At 36.9% G+C, this 13,616-nt stretch overlaps 1 protein-coding gene across 1 annotated transcript; it reads left to right on the top strand.

Moving 5' to 3' along the window:
* The first annotated feature begins 859 nt into the window (after positions 1-859).
* LOC103953114 (probable glycerol-3-phosphate acyltransferase 3) lies at positions 860-3,308 on the top strand. The gene is made up of 2 exons (XM_009364845.3): positions 860-1,701; positions 2,136-3,308. The coding sequence occupies exons 1-2, from the start codon at positions 964-966 to the stop codon at positions 3,018-3,020; spliced, it is 1,623 nt and encodes a 540-aa protein (XP_009363120.2). The 5' UTR covers positions 860-963; the 3' UTR covers positions 3,021-3,308.
* The last annotated feature ends 10,308 nt before the right edge of the window (positions 3,309-13,616 follow it).

The raw sequence follows: 13,616 nt of genomic DNA, 5'->3' as shown, positions 1-13,616 counted from the left end.
GATATTCGGAAGTACGACATTTTCTTAATTACTATTGTTGGATAATTTTTATATTTCGTGATCTGATCATGTTTGATAATTATATTTTATTATAGAAAATGTTTGAATTTCTGAGAAATAAACATGCAAAATAACAATTTGATTAAACAAATTTTATATTTGCAAGTATGACATTTTGTTGGTAACAATTTTATCATTGTTAAGCTAATTGTGAAATTTAGGCCACTCTCTCATCATTAGTGTAAATAATATCATTTATAAAAAAAAAATTCTTAATATTAAAAGTTTAAAGATAAGACTGTTTTTATCAAAAACAATAATACTAAAAAAATTTCTTGATATTACTTTGAACGTAAATAGAGATGATAGATCTTATAAATTATTTGAAATCTTTTGCATTAAAGAGCAAAATCCGAAAAATATATTTTGTGTCTGTTCTTGTTTTACTTTATAGAATTTATTATCTTTCAAGGGTCAACATGGACGACGCAAGCAAGTTGCATATGGGAAAGCGATCCGTCAAGTTGCATGGAAAAGGGATCCTCTCCAGATCTCATCCTTCTAATCCATTAAGTTTGGAAATCTTGACCGTTGAAATTTGATCCAGGCTAAAGTTATTATAACTTTTAAAATAGATTTCTGTTTGTAGCCGTTAGATCAAATTTCAACGGTCCAGATCTTTGAACTTGATGAATTAGGAGAAAGGAATCGGGGAGGATCCCTTTCCAGTTGCATGCCGAAAAGATTAGCCTCATGGCCAGATCTGGCACACGGCAGAGCCGACAAGATTCTTATTTAATTGTATTTTTGACGTGAGCATTATCGTGATAAAAGTGAAGCCGGAGGGAATGAAATACATCTCAAACCATATAAAACTACATCCGGCTCTAAAAGATACATAACATAGCCTAACTTGCACGACTTGCAGCATTGGGTTGGAGAAAACATATTATTCTTCTAAAAATGCCCAAGACCTTTTTCTTGAAGCCGTTTTTCTTTTTATATCGCATTTTCTTTCGGAAACTCAGAGGTTTCCCCAGAAGTGTGAGCAGCAACAGCCATGCAACCAGCCTATCATCAAGCCAGTCTAAAAATCGGAAGTCGTTCAGTTCTCTTCACTCCCAAAGATCAAACCTCACAAACCAAACTCTGATCGTCTTCAACGTCGAAGGAGCTCTGCTGAAAGCATCTTCTTTGTTTAATTACTTCATGCTCGTGGCTTTTGAAGCTGGAGGTTTCGTAAGGGCACTCGTTCTTTTCCTATTATGGCCTATCATATTTCTCGTCGGTGACAAATTAGGGTTGAAAATAATGGTGATGGTCTGCTTCTTTGGGGTTAAGAAAGACAGCTTTAGAGTTGGCACAGCTGTTTTGCCTAAGTTCTTCTTGGAAGACGTTGGGTTGGAAGCCTTTGAGGTGCTTCAAAGAGGTGCAAAGAAAATTGCTGTTAGTAAGCTACCACAAGTAATGATTGAGAGCTTCTTAAAAGACTACTTGGAGATCGATATGGTGGTTGGGAAGGAGTTAAAGGTGTTTGGTGGATACTTTTTGGGTATCATGGAAGAAGAGGAGAATAGAAATATTGTTTCGCCGCTTTTGGAAGAACTAGAACGTGGTGGACATGATAGTATGGCCTTTGATACAATTGGTATCTCTGCCTCCAACAAATTTCGCTATCACCAATTATTCTCTTATTGCAAGGTACTTCCTTTATTCTATTTTCACTCCGGTTAGTTAAACAAGGGTACGTAGTTTACTTTCCTTTAATTATATATTAAAAATTTGAAACTTCATGGGTATGTTGTTAAATTTAGAGAGATTTAGAGTAAACCTGGATAAGATATCGTATAAAACAATTTTCATATATATTAAATAGATTTGGTTTAAGTTAATACATTCTTCTATATTTTGGTATAAGTTAATGGACATATCATTTTCCAACATAGGTCAATAATTGTGTGTGTCTAATTTGCATTATTAAAAATATTGGGAGAAATGGTTTGGTCCATGTAGCCTTTTCTGTTTCTTCTTTGATTGTGAATTGGTTTTATGTTTAATTAATTTTTGCTAGAAAACTAAATTGTTGCAATATTTTCTGTCTTGGCCTGAAAAATTGTTGCAACTTGCACGTGCAGGATGTTTATCTAGTGGGAGACTCAGATAAGAGGAGCTGGAAGAACCTACCCAGAGACAGATACCCAAAGAAGGTCGTTTTCCATGATGGTCGATTAGCTCTCACACCAACCCCACTTGAAACCCTGGCAGTACTAATGTGGGCACCAATAGGGATAGCCGTAGCAATCTTCAGAATCATCGTTGGGATATCACTGCCTTACCACGTGTCACTCCCTCTGCTAGGTTTCAGTGGTCTGCAACTGACTGTGGGTGCTCCTAAACTCCGGAAACAAACCCTTCCAACGGACAAGCCTAGAGGTGTGCTTTACGTTTGTAACCATAGAACGCTGCTAGACCCTCTCTACCTTTGCTTCGCATTGAAGAAAAACCTACACGCAGTAACGTACAGCCTAAGCAAGATGTCTGAGATCCTCTCACCAATCAAGACCGTCCGATTAACAAGAAATCGCCATCAAGACGGAAAGATGATGGAGAAGTTGTTGAATCAAGGGGACGTCGTTGTCTGCCCCGAAGGAACGACGTGTCGTGAACCTTACCTCCTTAGGTTTAGTCCTTTATTTTCAGAAATTAGTGACGAAATAATTCCCGTTGCAATCACCACCCACGTCAGCATGTTCCATGGCACAACTGCCGGTGGGCTCAAGTGCCTGGATCCACTTTTCTTCACCATGAACCCCTCACCGATCTACACCGTTCAGTTGCTGGAGAAGGTATCCGGGCTGTCCACCTGTCGTGATGGGGATAGATCAAACTTTGATGTCGCTAATTACGTGCAAGGTGAGATTGGTAAGGCATTAGGGTTTGAAAGCACCAAGTTTACAAGGAGAGATAAATACTTGATTTTAGCCGGGAACGAAGGTATTGCTTCCAAATGTACAATTTAAATCCCGAGCAATGCCAAAGGGCCGTTATTTCAGACTACATTCAAGTGAACCACATTGAAACTTCGAAAGTGATATCGACTTGTTGCCCTTGTGTCCATTTAATTCTTCGCTTTTCTTTCAAGCTAATGTAGTATTATTGATTGATGATACAATTAAGTATAGACTAGGGTTTTCCTTTATCAAGTACTTTTTTCTTTTCTTTCCTACATTATCTATAGAATATATTGTATGCTCCAACCATGTACTTTCGCTCAAATTTGTAATTAAATATAGGTCATGACTTCTCAATTCTCTCTTTTCTATACATCAGAAGCATTAACAGGTTTGAATTTTGTCTGTATATCTGTACACACATGCCCTTTTTAGCAATATCTCGTTTTATTGTAACAACATATCGTACTAACCGTGTATTCATTATACACACACACACACACCTAGATATTAATCCTAGAAAAAGATTATCTTTAGACTAAAACCTTAACCAAGATAAAAAAATATATATATATAAAAAAAATAAATAAATAAAAAACTAATTATAGTCTTTTGACTTATGTCCAAGTCAGCATGTATATTTATTGCCAGACTTAATTCCTTTTATGTAATTTTTTTATTCCTATATTATCCTTGAGTGAATTATAATGTCTCATATTTAATTTATTTATAACTTTTCATTTTATTGCTAACATAAATGATTCTACTTAGAAATGATACTTTTTGTCCAACCCAAAAAATTATCTTCAACCATGTAAGAAGAAAGGGCTAGGGCCACCGTCCACATCTAATATTTTTTCTTCTTATACATAGTGTTGATAATTTATTTTTACCTTCTCATACATCGAATCTACCAATTTTTTCTTTTGATGTTAATGTATCAATACTTTCGTACCTATATGTACGTATATACTGACACTTCCGCACCGATATTTCTGAATTGATGCTAACGTATCAATACTTTCGTACCTATATGTATGTAACCAATGCCACAAAAGACAAAATAGAAAAATATCCCTGCAATGTGAAATTACCAAATTGCCCTCCATGTTCGTAGTTTCGTAAAATTTTAACCGTAGCTTCGATTTGGATTCCGATTGTGCCTACATGTTCGTAGTGACGAACACTACGAGGATACACTAAAAGAATGTTTCATACATCTCACAATGCATTGGTCAACGAAAGTCAACGTCCTCACCTCTAAGGGTATTTTTGTTAATTCCCTCTTTTAAAATTAATAAAATTGTAAAATAGGGACAGGTTGTCACAATGTACCTATGTGTACATATGTACCAAGACTGCCATACCGATACTTCCGTACCTATGTGCACGTATGTACCGACCCTTATCCAATTCCTATATATAGACAATAAGGAGTTGTTATACTATTTTTTTTTTCTTTTGTGATATATATATATATATATATATATATTAAGGGTTATTATTTAATTTTTTAACCTATGTTTTTGTAGTTGATTTTTCTATCTTCGACTTCTTAAGGTGACTGACCTAAAATTTCTATATACTTAATTTGTTTGTCAGCAAGTATAAATTAGTATAATTTACCTTAGTTGGATTTATCTTATTGACTTTTGTATCAAAATTTAAATGTTTTTGAATTTTGAATGGTTTATTAACGGAATATATTTAAGCCTTAATTATAGAATATCAAATAATTTTTAATTATTTTATTATATGAATCTCATTAATAAACCAATTATAAATCTTGAAAATTTAGTTTAATTGGTTTCATTTTAAAATGGGTCTTACAAATATCATTTATAACAAAAAAACATATCGATTGGAAAAAGAGAAAACCTAACATTGTCACGTCAGCCATCAAATTAACATTTGACATTTATCTTTTAAGAGCATCTCTAAAGGAGATGTCAAATTTAAAACATAAAATTTGAATTTGACTTATGACGTGGTATTTTGACATTTTTTAAAGTTTTGTTCTCCATCCCGTATGTCAAATTAAATTATTATTTTATTACACTATTTTCTTTTCATTTTATTTTTATTTTTTAAACGCGAAATGAAGCCCTGCCCTTCTTTTTGGACTCCTCCTGATCATCTTCGTTCTCTCTTTTCTGAAACTTTGTATACCCCCCTGCTTTTCTTCTCCATCATTCTCTCAATCTCATTTTTTTCTCGTTTTGTTGATGATAAATTAAAAGAAAAAGTAAAACAAAAGGGATTGTTGCAGGGAAAAAAATTGATATTTATATTTTAATGGATCTGGATTCTCAAGATTGATGCAACTTCCGCTAGACAAAGCGGTGCTCGTCCTAGTCTTCTTTATCCTTTCGTTTTAAAACCGGCTGATGCCAAGATACTGTGGAAAGGTAGGAGAGGGGAAGGAGAAAGACGAGAGGAACTGTGGAACGGGAGAGAGAATCCTATGCACAGACGAGAACACAAATTAATTTCCATTGCAGAGAAAAAATCCAACTATGAAGACCACGGCGAAGTAGGGAAGAGCAGATTTTACCTTTAGGTCTGCAACTCCGTTTGCAGGTGTGGTGATGGACTCCATGGACTTTCTTTTTCGAGATTACGACAAACATTTGAGAGCTCTTGTCTGAGCTATTGTGAAAAATGGAAAAGGACAAGCAGCGATGCTCTTATAAAAGACAAAAATAAACCTCACATCAGATTTACGTTTAGGTTTAAACGACAAATCAGTAATCTTTACATTTGGGTTTGAGGTTGAGACCGTGAGCATTGTTTATGGTTTGGTTCCCAGAAAAAGGAAGAGGAAGGATGAGCGGAGAGTGATATTTAATAATAAATGACACTAAAATATTAATAAAAGTTATTTAATAATTAGCAAAAAACATTTGAAGCTGTCAAATTTGACAGCAAACTTATTTGCTGTCATTTCATGTTATGCTACATAAGATTTGACATTTCGGTTGGAAACAATTATTATTGTCTTTTTTTTTTCTTTTATAACTTATGTAAACAATTTAGCTTCTCATTTGAAGATGATCTAATATCTCATTTGAAAATGCTTTTATTCACCAATATAAAAAATAACTCATATCAGGATCTCCAAATTGTCATTTATAAATTGCTCTAGGTGTATTCTGTCTAGTCATTTCAAATCTCTTTAACCATATCGATTATTTCAAATTCAAATTCGTCAATAAATGTTTTGTATCTTATTACTAATTCAGCCTAAATCTATATATAACCCTTACTAATTTCTCATCTCGTATTTCCAATGAAAATAGTCACTGGCTAGTTATATTTTATTACTAATTTACTAGTCTACGTTTGTTTGTGTATTAGAGCTTTAGGTAGCTAGGCTAAAATAATGGAAACAATCAAAAGCTTTCATCATCATCATGTTTGCCTTTTCTTTCTCAACCATTAAAAATGTAGAAAGAAGATTCTTTTCATATCTCTTCCACCAAAATTTCTAAATTAAGTAATCCGGACTCTTGAAATTTGATCCAACGGCTAAAATTATTATAATTTTTATAAAAGACCTCTGTTTTTAGTCGTTGGATCAAATTTGAAGGGTCCAGATCACTTAATCCGTGAGTTTTGGTAGAAGAGATCCGAAGATGATCTCTTTCCTATAAATGTATACATCTAATGTCTAAAATTTGCGTCAAAATTTGTGATTTTTGTGTGGTGCTACGGATCCTGTATATATAATGTTGTGTCTATTTTTTATGTTTCTGAAGAATAAAAAAAGAAAATAAAGATATTTGTTGTAGCCATATTTAAAATAGGATTGTGATTGTGTATATCCTAGTCGATATGAGAATGTATCTTATATTCATATTAGGAGTAGATTACCTATTAAATGTTGTAATCCTAAAGGGAAAGGTTTTTACGTTTTACCTATCCTACTACTATAAATAAAGGCACAATGGGATGAATCAAACACACCTCATAATTAAATCAATCTCTCTTCTCTCTAACCATAGCCAGCCCCCTCTCTCTCTCTAAACCCTAGATCATTCAATCAAATAGACTTACAACACGTTATCAGCACGTTTTTGCCAGAAGCTGAGGAACTGACGCACCGTAGGAGGAGGCTATCATTCACCAAATTCAAAAGGCTTATTCGTTTTCTGCTCATTAGGTACTCTGAAAATAAAAGATAATATTTGAAAAGTCCACGAAGCATGAAAACATTCCCAATGATGCATGAACCCCTTTATGTTTATATTTTCCTTTCGATATATATATATATATATTGTATATGTTCATATATTTGTTTCATGCATCGCACAATTAAATTGTTATGTAGAATATGTGAGTCAAACTATATAAAAAAAATTAGAAGCAAATATGGGTTTCCTAAACCCTAGAGGATTTTGAAAAAAAAAAAAAAAAAGGGATTGGAGATGGTGTAGCACACCACCGCACCATTACTGTGGAAGAAGCCACCAGGCCTTGGCCTGGCACTCACGTCGGCAGGGCCTGAAGCCCTATGCCCATCCTGCTGCATTGGCCCGCAACCATGGCTCCAGCCTTTATGAGGCTAGGCACCCATATGTACCCACACACCAACCCACGGGGCTGGGTTTGTCCTTCCATGCATCACCCACAAGGCCAGCTGCTGATGGGCCTTATCCCGTGCACCCCCTCCCTTCGGCCCAAACTGAAACCCAGCTGCAAGGGGTTTTCTTCCACCCCTGTGGCTTGCAGCCAACACCCAAAGTTTTTAGGGCCTTGCCTTCTACTTAAAGCACCCAACCAGTGCCCCTTGCTCATGACATCTAGCCCAAATTATTTTGGGGCTATATTTTCGATCCAATAATATTATTTAGCTTCCACAATCGACCCTATATGGCCCAATTTATTGAATTAATAAAAAATGACATGCACTCTATTAATCTGGTAATGAATTAATTAAAAAAAGATCATTTTTGGACATTAACGATTCAATAATTTATTTTTATACTTTGAAACGTCACATACTTTCGTAGTAACGAAGCTCTCACACTTGAGTTCCCAAAAAACCTCAAATCCACTATATTCAAATTAGTATATTGCATTTTGTGTTTCTTGCAGGAACCTCTCATTATAAACTAATTGTTCATAAAACTAAATTGAACTTGTAGTTTCAAATTTAGTGCCTTTGAAACTAGAAGTTTTAATTCAAAACATACCACATGAAACCTGTAGTTTTCATGCATAAATTAAACCAATACATGTCTATAGAACCTGTATGATCTACGATATATGTCTATGGCTTACCATATGACTACTCACGTTTTTACCCCTGTTTTAGGGACATGTTAAACTTAAACAAGCTCGATTTCTCCGCTCTAGAATTCTCTGGAAGAAACTATCTAAAGTGGGTTCAAGACGTGAAGCTCCATCTAACTGCAAAGGGCATCAGAGCCACCATCGAGGCATCCATCACCGACAAACCTGTTGACGAAGCTCAGAAGGCTACTGCAATGATCTTTATTCGAAGACACATCCATGATGCACTGCAGACTGAATATCTCGCTAAGGAAGACCCACTCACCCTCTGGCTTGCTCTGGCTGACCGTTTCGATCACCAAAAAGACAAATACTTGCCTGAAGCAAGACACGACTGGTAACATCTTCGCTTCCAGGACTTTTAAGTCTATGAATGAATACAACTCTGAAGTTTGTAGAATCCGTTCATTGTTGAAATTCTGCAAAGTGGAACTAACCGAATCAGATTTCTTGGAGAAGACCTATTCAACCTTCCATGCCACCAATATTGTCTTACAGCAATATTATAGGGCACATAAATTCACCAAATTTTTAGATTTGATCTCTATTTTACTTCTTGCTGAAAAGCAGAATCAGCTTTTGATGAAGAATCATCAAGCTCGACCCATTGGCTCGAACGCCGTGCCCGAAGCGCATGCGACATTTTCTAGCAACCATGAACGACGAAAGAATCGTCGTGGTCGTGGAAATGGGCGGCAAGCCCAACCACGAGCTCAAGGTCAACAAAGTGTCGCACCTAAGGGAAGAAATGTGACCCAACAGCGTCCACCACTTGCCCCTAAGGCCCCAAACTTCAAGAACAAAGGCAAAACTCTCGTTCAACCTGCTTGTACTGAACTGGACATGTGCTATCGCTGTGGATCAAGGGATTATTGGTCATGCGTATGCTGAGCTTCCCCTGAGGCTATTGCCAAGTATCATTCATGTCATGAGTTTAACTTTGCACATGTGGATCATCCGGAAGATGCAATTACATCAATGGAGATATCAGATTTTCAGGAGGCGTTAACACCTATATATGAATAAATTATACATATTTTTAGGGTGTTTAGCCCTACTGGCCGAATCTACTAGGAGTGGCCGGCCTTACCCCCCTAATTTTCTAGGCTTATGGTTTAATTTTAAACAATTATTTTCTAAGTATTTGGAATAATTTGTTTGGTTTGGTTTGTTTTGAATTATGGATTGTTATTTGAATGGATATTATTTTCTCGAATTGCTTAATTGAATGAATGGACTTATATTTATGCATGTCACCAATTTAATCAATTTATTTTTAGGTATGTCTAGTGGGGAAGTTAGTTGTCTGGTAGATAGTGCAACCACGCACACCATCTTGCATGAACGACACTATTTTACTAACTTAATACCCAAGAAAGCTCATTTGAAAACTCTCTCAAGCTCATCCAACCTGATTGAAGGATATGGAAATGCACATATCATGTTGTCTAATGGTACAATTTTGAACACTAAGGAGGCACTCTATTCTCCACGTTTTAGAAGAACGTTGCTAAGTTTTAGAGATATTCAAGATAATCAATATCATATTGAAACCATTGAAGCTAATGGTTTTGAATTTCTTCATATTACTTCATACGAATATGGCCAGAAGTGTATTCACGAGAAGTTGGAACGTTTGCCGAGTGGGTTGTACATCACAATCATTCGTGACATAGAAGCCCACAGTGTGGCCGGCCTTATGCCTGAGTTCCAGGACACTTTGTTGCTTTGGCATGACCGTTTGGGACATCTTAGACGTGACATGATGATCCTCAAATCTTCACACGTGACATGATGACCGTCAGTAGGGATTGATGTGGAACTTCCTGTACCCCATGTTCACATCCAAAACGGCTTGGCAGAAGTTTTCATAAAGTTCCTTTAATTGATAGCTCGGACTTTGGTTATGAGAACCAAACTGCTGGTATCTGCCTAGGGCTATGCAATATTGCATGCTGCTACGTTGGTTCGCCTGAGGCCCATCGCTACCTAACCACATTCACTGTTACAGTTGGTCATTGGATATGAGCCTGAGGACTCGTATTTATGGGTGTTTGGTGCGCCATTTATGTGCCAATAGCGCCACCGCTACGTACCAAAATAGGTCCTTAGAGAAAAATGGGAATCTATGTCGGTTATGATTCGCCATCAATTGTTCGCTACTTAGAACCCTTGACAGGAGATCTCCTTACCACACGTTTTGTAGATTGTCACTTTGATGAGGTAGTCTTCCCGTCGTTAGAGGGAGACAAGTATGCTAACGTTCCCGTAGAACGCTACAAATTGTCGTGGTATGCTCCCACTATGTCTCATTTAGATCCCCACATTGCCCAGTCTGAAACTAAGGTGTGATGAATTATAGATCTTCAGAGTATTGCTTAAAGCATGCTGAATGCTTTTAATGATCTAACAAAGGTGACAAGATCACATAAACCCGCTGCAAACACACTTGCAAGGATAGATGTACCCTGTGTACGTCAACAACCCGCTTGGGAAGGCCAGACCGTCCCTGAAGGTGGGGAAGTCACACCTTCCACACAGCAAGGTATACTGGCGGCTAGCCAATCATCTGCTTCGACCCTGAAGTGTGGTAGACTCTTTAGTTCAAAGGATTCACAACACTAGAAGAGGAAAATGGCACCAACTAGTGACCCTAGTTTAAATCTGACCATCGCTTACTCATTCGTTCCAACGCATGATGTTATTCTAGATTACTGTGACGCTTCAGACAAAACATGCCAGCCTCCTGAGAATCGCGAGATTTCAGTCCACTACGCAATATTGGATGAGATTTGGAATAGGAATGAGATAATCGTCGACGATACATTCGCATACTCAGTAGCTACTGACATCATGCTTAGCAACGACATTGAACCACGTTTTGTCGATGAATGCCGACGTAGAACCGATTGGTCAAATTGGAAACAAGCAATCCAGGTCGAACTCGATTCGCTCGTGAAACAATCTGGACGGATGTGGTATAACCGTCTGAGTGAATATTTAACAAGTCAGGGTTATGTGAACAACGAATGATGCATATGCGTGTTCATAAAGAAGTCACATTCTGGATTTGCAATCGTTGCAGTTTATGTCGTTGACATGAACCTCATCAGGACTTCCGCAAAGCTTGAGGAAATTGCTGCACACTTGAAATTGAAATTTGAGATGAATGATCTTGGGAAAACTCGATATTGTCTTGGCCTGGATATTGAGCATTGTTCGGATGGAATCCTAGTACATTAATCGAACTACACCCAAAAAGTGTTACATCGTTTTGATAAGGATAAAGCGAAGCCTTCGAGTACACCCATGGTCGTTCGGACTCTAGATGCTAAACGAGATCTTTTCCGTCCAAAGGAGGATGAGGAAGAGATTTTGGAACCTGAAGTTCCTTACCTATGTGCAATTGGGGCTTTATTGTACTTAGCTCAGTGCACTAGACCTGACATCTCCTTTGCTGTGAATCTTTTAGCAAGATACAACAATATGCCCAAGGGTACTACTGGAATGGCGTTAAAAACATTTTTCGCTACCTTAAGGGTACTACGGATTTGGGCTTGTTCTATACCCACAAATCTTCAAGTGTTGCCACCCCTTATGGTCCTTGGATTGATTCTCACCTTGTTGGTTATGCGAATGCTAGATATCTGTCTGACCCACATAGAGCATGTTCTCAAACTGGCTATGCCTTTACCATTGGAGACATCGCTATATCTATGAGGTCTACCGAGCAAACGTTAGTTGTGACTTTGTCGAACCATGCTGAGATTCTCGCTCTGCATGAAGCATTGCGTGAGTGCTTTTGGCTGAGAGAAGTTATGTGACATATCCGAAGTACTAGTGGTCTTACATTAGTCGTTGACCTTCCTATGACGATCTTTGAAGACAATGCAGCATGTATCGAGCAATTAAAGAAGGGATACATCAAGGGAGACAACACCAAGTACATAGCGCCGAAGTTCTTTTACTCACACCAGCAGCAGCAGCATCACAACATTGAAGTCAAGCAAATCCGTTCCCAAGACAACCTGGCCGATCTCTTCACCAAGTCATTGCCCAAGTCTACTTTTTAGAAGCTCGTCCAAGGAATTGGTATGCTTAAATTATCTGAGTTGAATTGCTTGTAGTTCTCTTATTTAGAAGTTATGTCTAACTCAAAGGGAGTATATAGAAGTATACCCCTATGATCTTAATGTACTCTTTTTCCTATGATTAGGAGCATTTTTCCCGCTAGATTTTTGCTACCTAACAGGGTTTTAATGAGACACCCATCCTAGGATGATCATACTCCATTGAGTTCACTTCCTTCGTCTAGTTTGACGTTCATTTTAAGACATTACGCATACTTTTCACTATTCTCCTTAGTCTATGGGTTTTCCCTATGCCTTGGGTTTTACCATAGCGAGGTTTTTGTGAGTTTTACTACAAATGCATACTTCAAATAAATTTGAGACTCGCGATCACCCGTTGTGCCAATGACTTCAGCAACTATTCTACCTTATCTGTTGAAGATCTGATGCGATGGTTTGTTGAGTATTTACATACTCAAGGGAGAGTGTTGTAGTCATATTTAGAATAGGAATGTGATTGTGTAAATCTTAGTAGATATGGAAATGTATCTTATATTCTTATTAGGAGTAGATTACCTATTAAATGTTGTAATCCTAAAGAGAAAGGTTTTTACCTATCCTACTACTATAAATAAAGACACAATGGGGTGAATCAAACACACCTCACAATTAAATCAATCTCTCTTCTCTCTAACCATAGCCAGCCCCTTTTCTCTTTCTAAACCCTAGATCGTTCAATCAAATAGGCCTACAACAATACATTTTTTTTTATGAGACAAGAGCATACAATTTATGTGGTTATAACAAAAAAAAGCAGAAGGAAAAAAATGTATTCTTGCTTGACACTATTTTTAGAAATCATATTGCACAGACAAATCACCTTTACGGGATTGTGTGATTGCTTTGTCAAAAAGAAATGTGTTAGAGTTCTTTAACTCCAATGTTTGATAAACCACAAGGTCAAGATTGCACAATGAAAACTGCAGGGACTTGAATGAACTTGGAGTAAATTATAGGGACCAAAAGTAAAGTTTGGCTTACAAAGTACATACCATGCATGAAGCCAATGATCTTGGCTACACCTATGTAAGTATTGTGTCTATATATAGAAAATTCCATCCTACACGTACATTCTTTGCGGTTTGAGTCCTAAAGTATGCACAAGGATGCGAAGATTAAAAAGTATGACATCGGTGAAAAAAAACAATATTTATAAAGGTTTATAAGTAATTTGGACTACTTTATATATTGTCAATTGAATTTATGATAGAACCTCAACTTTCTTTATAGTATCAGAGCA

Source organism: the organism of the source record quoted next, unplaced genomic scaffold (genome assembly GCF_019419815.1).
Source record: "Pyrus x bretschneideri cultivar Hongxiangsu unplaced genomic scaffold, Pyrus_bretschneideri_v1 Contig41, whole genome shotgun sequence".
Classification (NCBI taxonomy): Eukaryota; Viridiplantae; Streptophyta; class Magnoliopsida; order Rosales; family Rosaceae; genus Pyrus; species Pyrus x bretschneideri.
The sequence above is the reverse complement of the archived record's forward strand: the minus strand, read 5'-3'. Positions and strand labels throughout refer to the sequence as shown.